General features: G+C 43.8%; 1 protein-coding gene across 1 annotated transcript; it reads right to left on the bottom strand.

The window, feature by feature from the left end:
* Positions 1-6,318: 6,318 nt before the first annotated feature.
* On the bottom strand, positions 6,319-18,970 carry LOC142218359 (uncharacterized). Its single transcript, XM_075287057.1, has 6 exons — positions 17,911-18,970; positions 11,604-11,753; positions 9,714-9,819; positions 7,782-7,933; positions 7,248-7,422; positions 6,319-6,480 (listed from the first exon to the last, which is right to left on the bottom strand). The coding sequence occupies exons 1-5, from the start codon at positions 18,864-18,866 to the stop codon at positions 7,278-7,280; spliced, it is 1,509 nt and encodes a 502-aa protein (XP_075143158.1). The 5' UTR covers positions 18,867-18,970; the 3' UTR covers positions 6,319-6,480; positions 7,248-7,277.
* Positions 18,971-19,591: the final 621 nt, after the last annotated feature.

Below are 19,591 nucleotides of genomic sequence, written 5' to 3'. Positions count from 1 at the left end.
AGATGAATGCAAGCCCACCCTGATTTATAGATGGGACTTAGCCCATATTTAGTACAAGTGCCTATTGCTCTTGGTATCGCCAGCCCCTGGGGAATCATTCACATGAGTAATTCGGTCCTGACACTGGTTACCGGATCCTAGATGATTCCATAAACCGGTGTTCTCTTAAAGGGGATATCTAGTTTTTCAAAACGGATGTCCTATATATATAAAATAAGTCATTAACATTGGGGGACTGTCAGGACCCACGCTGATCAGATGTTTTGCCCATGATTGTGTAAGCTGCAGTGTTTTTCATAGTACTGCAGCCGTTGTCCTTTGGAGTTGAGTGCAGCTTCCGCACGCACATGGAAAAAGGCTGATCTGTGGGGGTCCTGACAATCATTCCCCCTCTGATCTAAAATTGATAGCCTATCCTATGGATAAGACATCAGTTTTGCAAAAAGTAGATAACCCCTGTATGTCCTAGTGTGCAATAGTAAAGTAGGTATAATCCGGATTGGGACAGATAGGCGATCGACTCATCAGCCTAGGAGGTGGGGTCTAAATTCCCATATTGAGAGTAGGTCCTCAAATCTGCGAGGAACCTGAAACAAAATCTGCTTTATGATTTTGCTTTGTGTGGGTGTCACGTCTGATTCATTAAAAGAAGCAGAAATTGGCATGCTATGGTGTTACCCTTAAAGAGGCCCGGTCACATATCCTAACACATATATTGGCCAATAGTACCATAACCATATTTATAATTCTAATAGCATTCACAATTCTGGAACATCTTTTTTTATGACTATGAGTTGCGTTGTCCCTCGGTTATTCCTCCTGGAAATATAGTAATAAATGTGAAAGCTGGGTGTTCCCATTTATGGGTGCGCCCCTGCCAACTCTGACATTGACCAGTCAGAGCTGACTATGTCAAACTTTGTAGGTCTCAACCCCTTTGACAAGGAGAATGAAAACTCCCATTTACATTTCCAGGAGGAAGGAAAGAGGAACAGCACAGTTATGCGAAACCATGTTCCTTAATTGTTAAGTATTTACTAAGCGAGACGTGTCAGGGAAAATAACAGGTTTAATAAGTGTAATTCCTGACCTATAGGAAGATTCCTCTGCCATATACAATTCATATATTTGTCAATAGGGGGCAGTATTATAATAGCGGTGCTAAGGATATGTAGCTTGGTTACCATAGTAATGGTACAGTGGGCTTCAAAAATTACAAAATGACAATCAGTTGTCTCTTCCATCCCTACAAAATGCAGTGCTCCGCGGGGGAGGGACTATCTGCTGGGGGAGGGACTATCTGCAGGGGAGGGACTATCTGCAGGGGAGGATTTAAAAATGCAAAATGCAGCAGAATTTTTAAAGTATATTTTTATGTTTTGACAAGACCTATGAAATGTGACTGGAATTGCTCTTTGATTTGAGATCTCCGTGGCCAAATCTGGAGAGTCTATCATTCTGACTCCGATTCACAAAAAACTGCACCAGCAATTGCATGTGTGGTTAAATCCTTAAAGTGTACGTCTAGTAATCAGTCCACTTATAAATGAATAGTACATAGGAGTAGAGGAAATTTTGTAATATATCTTAGTAAAGAAATTTGCTTCCTTCTTCACTTACCAGACTGAGTTCCGTTTTACCTAGAAGTCTATGGAGAGGGGAGGGGAAGGAGGACGCTGGTAAAGACATACAAATAGCTGCAGCTGCTACATTCTGCTATACTGTAAGTGAGAATCTTTCAAGATGGAACTCTACCACTTCACTGAAGACAATAATTCAGTGAACAACCTCCTCCCCCCCCCCCCCCCCCTCCATAGACTTGTGTGGATGAGCAAAGTACAGAGACAGATTCTATATAGATACCCAGTCTGGGCGAATATAAGGAGGAGAAGTGGAGAAGGAAACAGATATCTATAATAGGATATATGACAAAGTTTCTTATATTCACCTGTACGATTCATGTATGACAAGTGGTTTTATAATCGGAGGTACACTTTAAGATTAGGTCCTTACTAAAGGAGGGTATATAGAGATCCTCCTACTCCTGTCTGTACAGCAGGCCTGTATAAAGGCCTCCATGGGGATGAAATCTCAGATTTCAGATGTCAGACTGTACTTGAAGCTAGAGCTACACTTTATATCTAAGAACGTTCCATGACAATCGTGTGATGTATATTTCTAGAGTTATAAGGGCAGTGTTACATCCAGCAGATTATCTATCCTTACAGACACTTTATAGAAGAATGTATTGGGAAATTGCAAAATGGCGACCCCCTAGTGTAATGTTACTAGTCTACAGGGTAAGTATTGGGTGGGGGCTCGAGGAGGTGCACAGTTCTGCAAAGTGGTAGGAAAAGTCTCCTATGGCTAGAAGGGGAGATACAGATACATAAGGGAATTGCCTGGTCTATTTTTGTAAAAAATTTCCATGATAGAATTACTTTGGATTTTGACAATCTTGATGTATTCGGAAATTCTATGAAGATTCTCTCAATATTATTTTGGAATGTAAAGGGTAATTTAGGGGTCACTGCCGGCTGCACATAGCCAAGGGGCCAGAACCAAATTATAGGGAGTCTGTCACTAGCTGAATCTTTTAGGCATTTATAACATGCCTTTAAGGGAGCCTGTCATCAGACCCCAGCATATCAATCCAGCCCAGAAGATAGATAGATTAGTGTCACAAGTCCCCAGCATATCACCCCAGCCCTGCAGATAGATAGGTTACTGTCACCAGTTCCCAGCATATCACCGCAGCCCTGCAGATAGATAGGTTAGTGTCACCAGAACCAGCATATCACCCCAGTCCTGCAGATAGATAGGTTAGTGTCACCAGAACCAGCATATCACCCCAGTCCTGCAGATAGATAGGTTAGTGTCACCAGAACCAGCATATCACCCCAGCCCTGCAGATAGATAGGTTAGTGTCACCAGAACCAGCATATCACCCCAGTCCTGCAGACAGATAGGTTAGTGTCACCAGAACCAGCATATCACCCCAGTCCTGCAGATAGATAGGTTAGTGTCACCAGAACCAGCATATCACCGCAGCCCTGCAGATAGATAGGTTAGTGTCACCAGAACCAGCATATCACCCCAGTCCTGCAGATAGATAGGTTAGTGTCACCAGAACCAGCATATCACCCCAGCCCTGCAGATAGATAGGTTAGTGTCATCAGAACCAGCATATCACCCCAGCCCTGCAGATAGATAGGTTAGTGTCACCAGAACCAGCATATCACCCCAGTCCCGCAGATAGATAGGTTAGTGTCACCAGAACCAGCATATCACCCCAGTCCCGCAGATAGATAGGTTAGTGTCACCAGAACCAGCATATCACCCCAGTCCTGCAGATAGATAGGTTAGTGCCACCAGTTCCCAGCATATCAATCCAGCCCTGCAGATAGATAGGTTAGTGTCACCAGTTCCCAGCATATCACCGCAGCCCTGCAGATAGATAGGTTAGTGTCACCAGAACCAGCATATCACCCCAGCCCCGCAGATAGATAGGTTAGTGTCACCAGAACCAGCATATCACCCCAGTCCCGCAGATAGATAGGTTAGTGTCACCAGAACCAGCATATCACCCCAGTCCCGCAGATAGATAGGTTACTGTCACCAGAACCAGCATATCACCCCAGCCCTGCAGATAGATAGGTTACTGTCACCAGAACCAGCATATCACCCCAGCTCTGCAGATAGATAGGTTAGTGTCACCAGAACCAGCATATCACCCCAACCCTGCAGACAGATAGGTTAGTGTCACTAGTCCCCAGCATATCAACCTGACTCAGCAGATGGATAGGTTACTGTCACCTCAAACAGTGTTTGGTTCAGATTGCCCCCATGTGCCCCTAATACCTCTTAGGCACACACTAGTCCATAATATACATGGGCTGTTTACACTTTATCACCGCCATTTTTAATATAATTTAAATTATAGATTTTAAGGGGAGGGGCTGTGACAACCCAGAACTGCTCCTATGCCACATGAATCACATACAGTATTATTGATTTGGAGGGAGTTGTCTTGACTCATTGACTAGTTCATAGGAGGCCATCCGACAATGGGCTGCCTGAGCACTGACAGGAAGAGTTGTCATGAGGACGCACATTTAGAAATTCTTCTTGTGTGTGACCTGTAACCTACTAAATTAATGAAATTAACATTTGTCAGAGCTTTAATATAGATCTTGTACTTCCCCTTTAAGTATATTTTATCATCATCTTTAACCAAAACCATAAACCCATGGAGTCAGCATAAGACGCTAGCCACAAGTTCTTTACTTCCTTCACTCCGAGCTCTATTTTTATAGATAGAGAAAACTTCTGGTGTTATATCGATAAAGCTGGAATCTTAAAGGGGACCTCTACTCTATAAATTATACAGCTGTCAGTGTACAGGTCCATTGCAGCCTTATAAATGATGGGAGTCGTAGTTTGGGACAACTGGAGAGCCACTGGTAGGGGGACATTGTTATATGGGCTCAGATAATATCCATGGTGACAATGGTTATACTAACCACCGCCTGTACTCATTTAAAGGGGAGTGTTACCAGAATCCAGCCTATCACCCAAGTACCACAGCTAGATAGGTTACGGTCACCTGAATCTAATGGCGTTTTCCCCTAGTGAATCCGTGCCTCCATTGCCGAGATATCGCTGTTTTTCTAGTATGCAAATAAGCTCTTTGAAAAAATGGCCACACCCTCATTGCTCCAGAACTCATTTGCATATGAACAAAAACAGCAATATCTTGGCAACGGAGGCACCGATTCACACGGGGAAAACACAGTTACATTCAGGTGACCGTAACCTATCTATCTGTGGGACTGGGTTATATTTTTGGTTCTGATGACTGACCCCTTTAAGGGGGCCTGCCTCATGTGAAATCAAACACATGGTAGTATACATGGGGCTCTGCTCGGCCAGGGGTGACCGTAACATTAGGAATGATGTATTCTGGTGAATTTGCAAGCTACTCTCCACTTTTTTTTTTTTTTTTTTAAATGTAGATTGTGAGCCCCACATAGAGCTCACAATGTACATTTTTTCCCTATCAGTAGGTCTTTGGAATATGGGATGGAAATCCATGCAAACACGGGGAGAACATACAAACTCCATGCAGATGGTTTTTATGCCCTTGGCGGGATTTGAACACCAGGACTCCAGCGCTGCAAGGCTGCAGTGCTAACCACTGAGCCACCGTGTGGCCCCTCTGACTGCACTTTTGTTCCCGCTCTCTTGTCATCCTTCCGCTCGCTCTGATGTTTGTTCCGTTATGTGATGTATATGAAATCAGAATTATTAATTTTATTCTAATTTGATTTGCTTTACTTCTCTTATAGCATGTGCATCAGCCTTGGCTTGTACTATGTGCTTGTACATTGTAGGGTTTATAAGCGCCAGATGAAATTTGTATAGGTTTTTCTATAAGGGTCATGGATGATGTATAATTTTTATGAACGTCTATGGAAATGAGATTAAAAAAAAACAAGAATACCTGGTGACCTGTAGATATGTACATGATACCTGGTCTTCTATAGATGCAGATGGATACAGATATGTGTATAATACCTGGTGACCTATAGATACAGATATCTGTATAATACCTGGTGACCTATAGATACAGATGTCTGTATAATACCTCCATCCTTCAATACATGCCGCTCCACTGATTCTGATACAATTGGAATTTTTTCTCTAGCCCCCATCATTCCAGGGAATTCATTGCTGCTAGTTTCAGCACCAATATACACTCTACAGTCAGGTGGGCGGTCCCTGTCTGTTTGTTCCAGCCCAGGACCGCCCACTTGACAGTAGAGAGCATGATTGCTCTAAAACTAACAGCAATGATTGCTCGCAAATGGTGGTGGCTAGAGAAAAAATTCCAACTGTACTGGAATCAGTGGAGGGCACCTCCCATTTGTTACAATGTTTTGGGGAAGGTCCTTGTTCCAGCATTGCTTTTCCAAAGTGCTCAAAACAGGGTCCATAAAGACAAGAGGCTGCCACAAAGCCCTGACCTCAGCCGGCATTGGGCGACTAGAAGTCTTACTATGACACGTTGTCCAGCACCAGTGACTCCACAAATGCTCCAGCGTCCTCCCATAAGAGGGCTGTTGTTCCAAAATGGGTCCCAGCTCCTTACGATGGTGATGATGTCGTGTGATTGGTCGTCCGCTCCTTCTAGAGGCCGTAACAGAGGTGCGACAGGTCGGGATGACTCCATACATTTTATTTTAATGGGCTATAGGAGAAATGGCGGTATTATCTTGGATCCATGATGATGACGATGCTCGGAGTGAACGCACCATGTGACCAGAACATATATATATATTTATTTAAAAATAAAAGCTTCTCTTTATACTTTGTGTCCTTTCATCAGGACAGAACGGAGGCAAACAGACACCTTGGCAAGTGCACAGGCGGCCTTAAGGTGGCTCTGTCTTCTTGTGTGAAGATCCACGCTCATGAAATCTGCGCATAGAAAAGAAGATGAGATCACGGATTGCTATTATAAGACTCATCGCTTAAGTATAAGGACCCTGGCACATAGATGGGTAATGGAGACTTTAGTGGAAGCTCCAGAAAATGTCGAGTGTGAGTGTGAATTGTGTTTATAGTAACATGGAGTGGACATGAAGTACCGGACCATGGCTGCTAGTCACATGTGGCTGTCACTAATGTCCGGGGCTATTTATAGGCACAATATTTTATAGGTTTTGCAATGTTAAAGGGAAATGACTGCAAAAATTGAGTATTGCACTGAAATGACTCTTACAGGAACCTGTGCAGGCACTGAATGCTCCATGGACGGGTGCATGTGCAAATCTGTGTTTTCAGGGCCACCTCATTCCTTCTCCAGTGCTACACCGGCCCTGGAGCTATGGGACCATCTGTAGTGCTATAGGGGGATGACAACGCCTTGAAACTGACATGCTGGGCAGGGATAAGCTGCATTAGGCAGCAATTCAGACTGATGCTAGGTTCACACTAACGTTCAACTTGCAGGGCTGATATACTGGTTGTGGTGACACTAACCTATCTATCTGCAGGGCTGGGGTGATATGCTGGGTCTGGTGACTATAACCTATCTATCTGCAGGACTGGGATTATTTGCTGGGTTATGGTGACACTCCCTTTAAGTGATTAACCATTAAGTGGAGGAGCTTCATTTTTGTATGTTACATTGTGGAATATAATAAATGCAGTTATATAATGTACTAGAGCAGACATGTCCTTACCGTTTATGTATCTGTACGTCTTTGGTAGACTCAGGCTTTCTTGGTTTTCACTAGACCTTTAGCTACCAGACTGCGATATAACTCTTGCACGTAGGTGTAAACACATTTAGAGTCGGGGACCTTCATTCGAACCATGTCCTCTACATCCAGAAGTGGGGGGCAGTCTGCATACTTCCTGCACGGAAATAAAGCAAAGGGAGTTGTCCAGGATGGAAGAAGGATGCAAGACAAATATCAACGTAAGTAAAGTAACGACAGGTAAGTGCTAATTCACACTAACACACATGGTGCAGAAAATCAGGACAGATACATTTGTATCATTCAATTCAGCTTGACTCCCCGACAATTCATTATAGTTACATGGGGATATTTTATCCTCATAATAAAATATGGAGGGGCCAAACTGTGCACGGCCCGACCTGCCATTGGGGTGCACAACCCCTCAGTCTCATGATCGCTGCTACCGGAATACCCCTTTAAGACATGCAGCATGCTCCTGCTTATCTTCATCTATACAGGCTCTATAACCCTTACTCGGCTGCATTGAACGCCAGCTGAAAGTTCTCTCTTCTGTTCTTTGGGTCGAGAGAGTCGTAATCGAATGCATCAGGGAAGAAGGCCAAGATCAGGGCGCAGAAGGCGAGGCCGCTGCTCCAACTGCTCGAGAAATTCTCAATTTCCACTCCCTTTTATAAAGAAAGACAGAAAAAAAATAGCAAACCATAAATACATCTAGAAGATGGCGACGTCCCCTGGCCCCTCCTCTGACATCTCGCACAGATCTCCAGATCCACTTTGCTTTGCTCTTTTGGCACATCGCCAGATTTCAGAAGGGGGGCTATCAGGGGTGTAGCTATAGGGGGTGCGGAAGTCGTAGGTATAGGTACAGATTTTGCAATGGGGTCCAGGAATTTGACGTTACGTCTCAGGGGCCATGACACTACCCTGGTCGGGATAGTGGGATATCAAAGGCAGATAGACATGTCCTACCATCCACTGAAATGATAGACTCCCTCCAAGCTGTTATAGAGGGTCACCATAGGACGAAACCCCTGGAGTACAATTTTGCAACCTGATCAATTGATAGGATATTTTGGCAAACAGATTATACTGATTATATTCTATAGACAGCAATGTAACGGACACGTGTGATGTGACAGACATTGACCCCTGTAAGCAGCTTATAATACAGTCACCAGGCCAAGGTTTAATGAAAAGACGTTCTTGTTGCTTTATCTCTAAATCACTTCCCGTTCCTGTCCCCGTTTAGTCCCTCATTGCTAAGCCACGTTATATTTAGCTGCCTCCTCCGCTGAATTGTTCTCTCTATCGCTATCTATAGGGGGATTAGGGGGGCACTTTCTTTCTTTCTGGAGTCGGACTACATTTCTAGGCTCCCTGCACCACAAAGAGTCCCCAAAGAATTTAGGATCGACACAAGTCAACAGTCCTTGTCATGGATCAAGTAAATTTTTAAGCCGGTCTTGATAAATTCCCCCTTTTGTCTCTAGTTTGGGCAAAAGGGTCATCTGCAAGTTCCTGTTCATCAAAACTTCAAGGAGTTGGTGAAGGTCTAGAGATCCCCTTAGACCTGAGGCTTCCTTTCCTTTCCATGCAATAAGGTCAGTTTCCATTCCATGACCATGGGTTTCCACAATCTGAAGCTTGCAGGTATCTCAAGGAACAAGCAAAGACACTTGGTGTATTGTTCCTGTACACTTCTACTTTGGCGACCTACGTCAAAGAAGCTTTCGAGAAGCTTTACTTGGGAACCTCCTTCTCGTGCCAGGGCTGGAGTCCTCTATGTCAAAAAGAAGGATGGTTCCTTGAGACTCTACATTCACTTAATAAGATCACTGTGGAAACTAAGTATCCAGGTTTGTTTATCTCTGAGTTATTTATTCGCCCATTTGGTGCAGACCTCTCAACTTCTCAAGCAACGTCTTCAAGCAGGTGTGAATTTCCATCAAGATAACTTGTCCAAGCTGTTATCAGGTGTGGAATATGCCAACAAAATCCAGTAGATCACAATTCAAGATATTCAAGACTATGGGCGAAACCTGAGTGTTCGTCTACCGACCTCTGCACTGCCTCATGTTCTTGCTGTTGTGGATGTTTGCCAAAATGTCCAAGACCTTTAATCCAGGGTCGAACACAGATTTATAGGCACGTTCACAAGAATTTGGAGGTTGTTGCTGCTAAGGCCAAAAGTAGTGCGGAGAGGATCTCGGTGGAGACCACAAGCGTCCGTAGACTCAGCGCCAAATTCTGGTGGCTTAGAGAATCCACTTCTTCATGTCATGACTACGACAGACATTTGGTCACCACACCCTATCAGTAGATAGATCACAAGGAGCCTTGATGGCAGTAAGTGAAGCATTGCAGGACATACAGGCTGCACATACTATATGGCTGCTTTTGCATAAACCTTCTCCATGTATAGACACAAGCCTGGCTAATTCTTACCTCCCGCCCCCGCGTCTTTGCCTGGCACCATTGTAGCAGCATGTTCTTCACAGCACCTGCACCGCAGCTTGTCGACCGCTGAACACGAATCCCTGAAGTGGCAACCCTGCAAGAGAAGTCTTAATACGTAACTTCATACTGTATATATCTGGGCACCAATTCAGCTTTTGCCATATTTAAGCACTTTCCTCCTCTCCTTTGTCAGTACATGACTGGGGTCACATCGCACCCACATAGCAGAGAATCTCTGCTCAAATCAGGCCTGGGCTGTACAGGACCCTAGAAACTAGCACATTCACTCTACCAGGACAGGAAGGACAGTTCACGACTATCTATCTATCTATCTATCTATCTATCTATCTATCTATCTATCTATCTCCTATCTATCTATCTATCTATCTATCTATCTATCTATCTATCTCCTATCTATCTATCTATCTATCTCCTATCTATCTATCTATCTATCTATCTATCTATCTATCTATCTATCTGTTTGTTTGAGAAAGGTCCATTGGCCTGGAATAAACTTCCACTAATACCTTTTCATACTAAACTGGTATGCTGCCAATTTTTGGATTTTTGCATGTTTATGTGGGGTCAAAGCCAGACCTCTGTGGACTTGTGCCCATGTCTTAATATGGATTATAAGGTGCGATGCTGCTCTTTTTCTTTCTTTCTTTCTTTCTTTCTTTCTTTCTTTCTTTCTTTCTTTCTTTCTATTTATCTATCTATCTATTTATCTATCTATCTCCTATCTATCTATCTATCTATCTATCTATCTATCTATCTATCTATCTATCTATCTATCTATCTATCTCCTATCTATCTATCTATCTATCTATCTATCTCCTATCTATCTATTATCTATCTATCTATCTATCTATCTATCTCTCTATCTCCTATCTATCAATCTATCTATCTATCTATCTATCTATCTATCTATCTCTCTATCTCCTATCTATCAATCTATCTATCTATCTATCTATCTATCTATCTATCTATCTATCTATCTATCTATCTATCTATCCATCCATCCATCAAACCTATCTGCTCCAACAGCTGACAATAGCAGGGAGAAAGTAAAGGGCCGCAGTACTATAACTCTACATTATAATCTTAACTTAAAGATTGTATACCCCAAGGCTGTGTGACGGACATCTTCAAGAACAATGGAAGACACATTCACACATCATGTTATTGCACCAGGAATCCTGGCCATGAATGAACAGGACATGTCTTAGTTTTGGCCGTTTTCATGAATCCCTGAACAGACTCCAGACTATGAGGAATTGTGACAATGGGGGCAGCACAGGTGCAACATGGAGGTTAAAAATGGCCCATTTTGTCTGTTTATCACAGCTGTTTTTAGCATGGTCGTGTTCATGTAGCCTGTGAATAACTGGAACTGCCATAGCCACAGATTCTAGAAGATCTTAGATATGTTTGGTATGCATGGCACAAATGCCAAAAATATTCCCCCCCCCAAAAAAAAAAAAAAAAAAAACACATTTGATTCTGTTGTTAATGGCACAAACAACCCTCTGCTGGGCCCATTGACTTAGAATGGGGTCTATTGGGGTACATTATGGTTTCTTCCAAAAAAAAAAGAAAAAAGTGGTTATCAAGACACTCTCCGCTGACGGACATTTGTCTGATATTTTATGGTGGCATTAAGGGCTGGATGTAGCTGCTGACTTGTCATGTTACTATATGATGTAAAATTAGATTCTTCCTTCCCCAGACGTCTTCTATCGGGAGGCCATTATACACTTAAGATGGTCGGTCGCTTCCCCCAAAATTGGCAGATTTGTCAGACCTTGATCTATTGTGTATGGTCAACTCTAAGTTCCTCTTTGATTTCTAGCATTTTGTGACAACTATTATACTCACCCTCCAAACTTTTCAGCAATGTCTTTCTTTGTGGCTCTTCCATATGATTTTGGCATGGTCCTAGCACGGGGGATTTCCGATTTTTTATCCCGTTCTTTGTCATGTGCGGCTTCTTTACTTGTAGTTGCAGCAACACCAGCCTTTGCAGAACTGATGGTAAGGAGACAATGTTAGAGGGTCGTGTAAAGTCAGAATTTTATGGATTATAAAACAGGTCCCTTTAAAAGGGGTTGTCCAAAAATTTCTAAAAAGTCTGCTTTTCTAGCAAGTGCATGGGATCCGGTATTGCAGCTGAGCCCTGTTCGGTTACAAGTGTGATACCCATAGCTGATAGACCAATGTCTGTGCCACAGTCTCTAGGGAAAAAAATCTAATCCTGCAAACCATTATAGTCCCATTCATATGGAGGAATCTGGAACCAAAAATCTGGACTGGATTTCCTGCCCCAAATTCAGTCCGGAGGCCCAAAAGTATAGTGATTTCTGATGCCGGGCGTCCCTGCCTCACCGCTGCTCCACTTGCCGATATACGGACCAAGTTTTCCAGTTCAGATTCCTCTGTGTGTATGGTGACATAAAGGGGGTATCCGGTTTGTAAGATTAATAGCCTATCCTATAGGCCGTCCATATTAGATATGTGGGAGACAGCAGTACCAAGGCTACAGGGGAGAGCTGCCCCATAAACTTCAATACTCTACCTCAGTACTGCTGATCTGCAGGGGGTCCCAGTTGTCGGATCCCCCAGGATCTAATATTGATGGCCTATCCTATACAAACCGGATAGCCCCTTTAATATTCAACCCCTTTAATATTCAATGTACAAGCTTTTCTCTTAATTATGATACCTTCTATATCTGCTCATCATACTCCACATCCAGGGGTGCAGCAGAAGATGTCGCCACCATGCCCTGGACCCTGAAACGACCCTATAGGTCCCACTTCCATATAAAATATTACACAATGTAGTTAAGGGCCCATTTACAAATTTTGCATTGGACCCATAAGCTTCAGATAATCCTTCTGCGTTATCCTATGTTGTCAATGCAAAAATGACAAGGCCCGTGCACACGGAGTTAATGCAAGCGCATATACACGTGTTAAAATAACACTTCCATTGACTTCAATGAAATCTTTTACACGTGTAAAAAACGCAACGTGTTAACTATGCTAAAATGCACTTGCGTTAACTCTGTGTGCTCGGGCCCTCAATGGCGGTAGAATACACTGGAGAGGACCCCTACTTGTTATTGTTTCGTCAACTCGTATGGGGGTATATTGTACTGTGTATTATCCTGTATCTGTATTACTATGCTGCTGTAACATGCTGAAATTTCCCCACTGTGGGACTATTAAAGGATTATCTTATCTTATATTCACACAAAAATCATTACAAAAGTAAACAAACATGACAAAGGAAAGCAACCATCTTTTTTTTCTTTTTTTTTTACATTATAGTCAATGTGAACGGACACCAGGTGCAGAGGGATCCGTCTGCATGTCTTCTACCATTAATGTCCGTTGCTCTCATCCCATACCAGATGACGGCAGCGAACTGTAAAAACAGTAGTGTAAATAGGGAGCCTTCACACAGAGTAAACGCGCGTGTATTTTTGCAAAATACACGTGTAAAAATAAGACTCCCATTGACTTCAATGACATTTTACAGGCGTATTTTTACACGTGTAAAAAATATCATTGAAGTCAATGGGAGTCTTATTTTTACACATGTATTTTGCAAAAATACACGCGTTTACGCCGTGTGAAGGCTCCCTTATAGTTTTCCATCCTACTAAATCCATTCCTGACCAAACCTTCCACAAAAAACCCCGCTTTTCCACAACCTGTGGCCTTCGCTTTAGAGTGAAACTAAAACAAACCCCAAATGTTCTTATCTGAATGTTCTTAAATACGGTGAGCCTCCGAGCCCAAGCACCTACAAGTGAGCTGTCCGCGCCCTGTCCGTAAATCACTCGCACGCTGCAGGCCGCATCCTCTGGGATAAAACAACCCTTTAAAAAATCCCATAAAAAGTGACGTTTATTCCCCCAACGTGCAAACAACAGTTCACAAGACAATAATAAAGTGAAATGTTACAGGACACGGGGTGACTCTATTCCTTATGGGATGTCCTGAGGGCTGCGCCACCTTCTGTACACCTGGCTTAGGCTTGTATTCACACTTACTGGCTCTGACTGCGCTGCTCCATCTTTTCCCCCCGTTTCTTCTCCTGTGAAGGCAAGAGATACTGGCACGGGGCTTGTACGAGGCATCGCTATTAACAGACCGCCCCTATGTCTGCAGACCACAGCTCCGACCCATATAAAGATTTGTTATGAATTAACAAGGAACGTTCACTTAACCCCTTCAGGACCCAGCGATCTGTCTTTAGTTTTTTTCATAGAGCCATAACTCTTTTATGTTTCCATCTATGTCACTGGGATGAGGTCTCTGGCAGAACAATCTGCGATGGCGGACACACAGAATTTATTAGATTATATTAAAGGGTCCCAAACTAATAATAGTGCCATGTAAGGGACCTCGAACAGGAGCAGGGACATATCTATGAGGAAGCAATAGAGAGACAATTATCTTTTTACAGATATGCAAATCAGCCTGTAAGTGCACCGGGGGCGGAGCCTGATTTACTAGATTTGCCTACAGACAATCGTGATGCAGATAGAGGTTAAAACGGTCAATCGCGGCTTAAAGAAAAACACAGGATACCGATTCTGGAAGAGAGCTGTCCGTAAGCAAATCTGCAAATCAGGCTCCGCCCCTGGTGCACTTGCAGACTGATTTGCATATCCATAAAAAAAATTGATAGCTTCATCAGTAGGGGGCCATTAAGATATTTTTCTGCTCCTATTGAACCCCCCCCCCCCCCCCCCCTACGTGGTACTATTATTGGTATGAAAGGCATTTTAGACTCCCTTTAAAGGGTCATGACACCACAGCACTGGTCATTGTTTGGGATCTGACTGCTGGGACCCCCACCAATCCTGAAGATGGGGTCCTGTGAAGACAGTAGCAAGTCTCCACCCCCTGCAGGGAGGGTACAACCACAAGATTTCAGGGTCCACCTCCAGTGCACCAATTGCTTCATTTGCATAAGACGTCAAATTTGTTTTTCTCATAAGAGAGGTATAATGTGTATGTATATATATATATATATATATATATATATATATATATCACTGTAATGTGGTGGTAGGAGCTGTATAGGCCTGGGGGAGGGGGTATGCACTGGGCAAACGTGTGTGTGTGCATATGTGGATATAGCATAGTATATAGGACATATATGAATTTTGTATGTAGAATTATGTATTCCAAAACAGTGTTCCTTTTTGACCTGCATTTTGAGGTATTAAAGGGGTATTCCAACCTCATATAGTATTGGGATGTCTCACTCACCATAGTTCCGGAAACAGCAGAGCGGGCGGTGCTACCCTGTTTCTGTAACTCCTGACTACCTTACATATGATCATCTTGTCTATGACTAGATGAGATGAGAATAACCCTGTAGGGAATGTTCACATGGCAGAATTCAGCACTGAATATTAAGATGGATTCCGTCTCCAAATCAGCTCCAAATTCCACCTGAACCGTCTCCATTGGCTTCATTGGGAGGCAGACGCTGAGTTTATCCGTCTGATTTTTACAGCTAGCGCAAAGAATAAGCGTCATGTTCGATCCCCAGACGGATTCCACTCGATAACTTGCTTTGGCATGAATGAGAGGCGGAAAATCTTTCCTGGCAGGTGCGGAATTTGGTCAAGGGTCAAATTCCTGAGGCTTAATTTTACAGCTAGGAAACATTCCACCGTGTGAACTGACCCTAAAGTGCTTTTACACTGGTCCAATAGCAACACAAAGCAGTCGTGTGTGATAAATCGGAAAGATTATTGCCCGGTGTAAAATAAAAAAAACATAGATTTGTGATAAATCCCCAAAAACATTCACCATTTATTTGTTGCTCGTTGTAACATTTGCACGTGTACAAGATGATGTTATTGCCTGTGTACCAGCCCCACCATCAGTGCACAGCATAGAAGAGTAACAGCCACTGTACCCCACCATCAGTGCATGGCAAGATTAATGTAACAGCCCCTGTACCCCACCATCAGTGCATGGAATAGAAGAACAACAGCCCCTGTACCCCACCATCAGTGCACAGTAGTGGTAGAGTAACAAACCCTGTACCCCCACCATCAGTGAATGGCATAGTACAGTAATAGCCCCTGCATCCCACCATCAGTGCACGGCATAGTAGAGTAACAGCCCCTGTACCCCAACATCAGTGCACGGAATAGAAGAACAACAGACCCTGTACCCCACCATCAGTGAATGGCATAGTACAGTAATAGCCCCTGTACCCCACCATCAGTGCACGACATAGTAGAGTAACAGCCCCTGTACCCCAACATCAGTGCACGGAATAGAAGAATAACAGCCTCTGTACCCCACCATCAGTGCACGGAATAGAAGAACAACAGCCCCTGTACCCCACCATCAGTGCATGGCATAGTACAGTAATAGCCCCTGTACCCCACCATCAGTGCACGGCATAGTAGAGTAACAGCCCCTGTACCCCACCATCAGTGCATGGCATAGAAGAGTAACAGCCCCTGTACCCCACCATCAGTGCATGGCATATTATAGTAACAACCCCTGTACCCCCACCAAAAGTGCATGGCAATATTAATGTAACAGCCCCTGTACCCCACCATCAGTGCATGGCATAATAGAGTAACAGCCCCTGTACCCCACCATCAGTGCACGGCATAATAGAGTAACAGCCCCTGTACCCCACCATCAGTGCATGACATAGTATAGTAACAACCCCTGTACCCCCACCATCAGTGCATGGCATAGTATAGTAACAACCCCTGTACCCCCACCATCAGTGCACAGCAATAGTATAGTAACAACCCCTGTACCCCACCATCAGTGCATGGCATAGTACAGTAATAGCCCCTGTACCCCACCATCAGTGCACGGCATAGTAGAGTAACAGCCCCTGTACCCCACCATCAGTGCATGGCATAGAAGAGTAACAGCCCCTGTACCCCACCATCAGTGCATGGCATAGAAGAGTAACAGCCCCTGTACCCCACCATCAGTGCATGGCATATTATAGTAACAACCCCTGTACCCCCACCAAAAGTGCATGGCAATATTAATGTAACAGCCCCTGTACCCCACCATCAGTGCATGGCATAATAGAGTAACAGCCCCTGTACCCCACCATCAGTGCACGGCATAATAGAGTAACAGCCCCTGTACCCCACCATCAGTGCATGACATAGTATAGTAACAATCCCTGTACCCCCACCATCAGTGCATGGCATAGTATAGTAACAACCCCTGTACCCCCACCATCAGTGCACAGCAATAGTATAGTAACAACCCCTGTACCCCACCATCAGTGTACGGCAGTGGTAGAGTAACAACCCCTGTACCCCCACCATCAGTGCACAGCAATAGTATAGTAACAACCCCTGTACCCCACCATCAGTGCATGACATAGTATAGTAACAACCCCTGTACCCCACCATCAGTGCATGACATAGTATAGTAACAACCCCTGTACCCCACAATCAGTGCACAGCAATGGTATATGAGAATGCAGGGGAGTCAGCAGCTGACTATTTACATAGAGACAGCTAGGCAGCCTGCTTGTTACAGCCGTGGCCACAACTATCACTATTCAGCTGGCCCTGTGACATTTCTGGGCCACCCAGTGTGCGCCCCAGTAGGTGCAATATGTTGACGTCACTTACATCGCATCTGCTGCCCCCTGGAGCCACCAGGAGCAGAGACAGAAGGGAACGACAGCAGGGAACAGGGAGAGGTGAGTATTAATGTTTTATATGTTTGGTTGATACTGTGGGGGCAACTGCATGGGGACATAATACTGTGGAGGCAGCTGGAGGGGGACATTATACCCTGAGGGCAACTGGAGAGGGACCTTAAACTGTTGGGGTAGTTGTATCACATGTAGACTTTACCTCATGCAGAGTACACGATTAGCAAAACGTGACTGCTTTCCTCCAAAAACAACGCCACACTTGTCTTCCGGTTGTGCACGGTATTGCAGCTCATCATTACTGACTTCTGTAAAACTGCGTTGCAATAACAGACACAACCCATGGACAGGTGTGGCGCCATTTTGGAAGAAAGCTGCATGGTTTTCACATCTTGGACAACCATTTTAAAGAATAAGAAGCTGGAAAACCAGAAGTGACATTTTCTGCAGGTCTCCCACTTCTTAGAAAATCATTACCTTAACCATTGATGGTGGACATTACCTGGCGGCAGGCTTGCTTTTGTCTACTTTATCCGTACTGTCTTTGGCACTGGGTTGCGTCCGCTTTTCCTTACTTCTTTTCTCGCCTTCAGTAGCAGCGGGGACCTCCTGGCTATTGGCTACATCTTCAGGTTTGGATTTATGGCTTGACAAGTCATCTCCACCTTCCCCTTGGGTTGAGGAGATTTCCTCTTTGGTTCCTGTACCTGCTTTTTCCCCATCTGAGGTCACTGAAGCTTCTTTTAGGTCACCACTTGATGTTCCTGCATCTCCTCCTTCTCCTTTTTCTTCTTCTTTTACTTTGCTATCTCCTTTTTCTTCTTCTTCTTTCACTTTGCTATCTCCTTTTTCTTCTTCTTTTACTTTGCTATCTCCTTTTTCTTCCTCTTTTACTTTGCTATCTCCTTTTTCTTCTTCTTCTTTCACTTTGCTATCTCCTTTTTCTTCTTCTTTTACTTTGCTATCTCCTTTTTCTTCCTCTTTTACTTTGCTATCTCCTTTTTCTTCTTCTTTCACTTTGCTATCTCCTTTTTCTTCTTCTTTTACTTTGCTATCTCCTTTTTCTTCCTCTTTTACTTTGCTATCTCCTTTTTCTTCTTCTTTCACTTTGGTATCTCCTTCTTCTTCTTTTACTTTGCTATCTCCTTTTTGTTCTTCTTTTACTTTGCTATCTCCTTTTTCTTCTTCTTTTACTTTGCTATCTCCTTTTTCTTCTTCTTTTACTTTGCTATCTCCTTTTTCTTCTTTGTTGGTATCTCCTTTTTCTTCTCCAGTCTGTTCTTCTGTCCGTTGCTCCTCATCCAGGCCATTACCTGGCGTGGTACATTCCTTAGTCTTCTCTTCTTCTGCAGAAGTTTCCTCAGGACTTGTAGGACTTTCTTGTACTTCTGGCTCTGACAATTGTGGACTCTCTTCTTTCGGTGTCTCCTGTAGGACAGGGGGTTGCTCTTCGGCCATCTCGTTGCAATAATGTCCTATACAATAAGTAATAATAGCAGCCTTCCAGCTGGTGTGAGACGAGTGACTTCTCTTGTGAACCCTTTCCCTCCTACATGTCAGTGGGCACCGTGGGTGTCTATTTTTATTCGGGATTAGCTGGCTTTATCCATCCTCCTTAGCCACCCCCACACTGCCAGCTGTCACCTTGATTCTCTATCCCTGGAAAGCTAAAAACAGTTCAGTGTTATGTCACTTGTCACCGTCCCCTCGTTGTCCCCATAAATAATGCCCAAACAAATGCACCTGCTTCTACCTGACATTAGCATGAAGGTGAGGGAGAGGATGGCGCGGCTCCTTTATTATACCCTTCTATTTCTGAAACCATTCTGACTATACAGCATTTTTCCCACGTCAGCCTAAAACTTTTGCACATCACTGTATATAGATAGAGTGGCATGTTTCTGATCATTTCCAAAAAAGTTCATTGTAGTGATTTATGGCAGGCATTGTATTTCTCCTTACTGACGTAAGCCATGTTTAGTCAGATGGCGCAGACTATACTAATATTTAAGGGTGGCGGAGGACGCGTGACGCACCTCTACTGTACAGCTGCAAAGATGCATTACTAACAAGGACACTGCTGTCTGGCGGTACGCTACGTGCCGGAACAATGTGTTGTTATACACGAGCTGGTTGTGATGACTTCTGTAACCAGGAGATAGAAGGATCACTATCCATCTCCC

The sequence above is a fragment of the Leptodactylus fuscus genome, chromosome 9, assembly GCF_031893055.1.
Source record: "Leptodactylus fuscus isolate aLepFus1 chromosome 9, aLepFus1.hap2, whole genome shotgun sequence".
Lineage (NCBI taxonomy): Eukaryota > Metazoa > Chordata > Amphibia > Anura > Leptodactylidae > Leptodactylus > Leptodactylus fuscus.
This window is presented reverse-complemented; position numbering and strand designations above follow the sequence as displayed.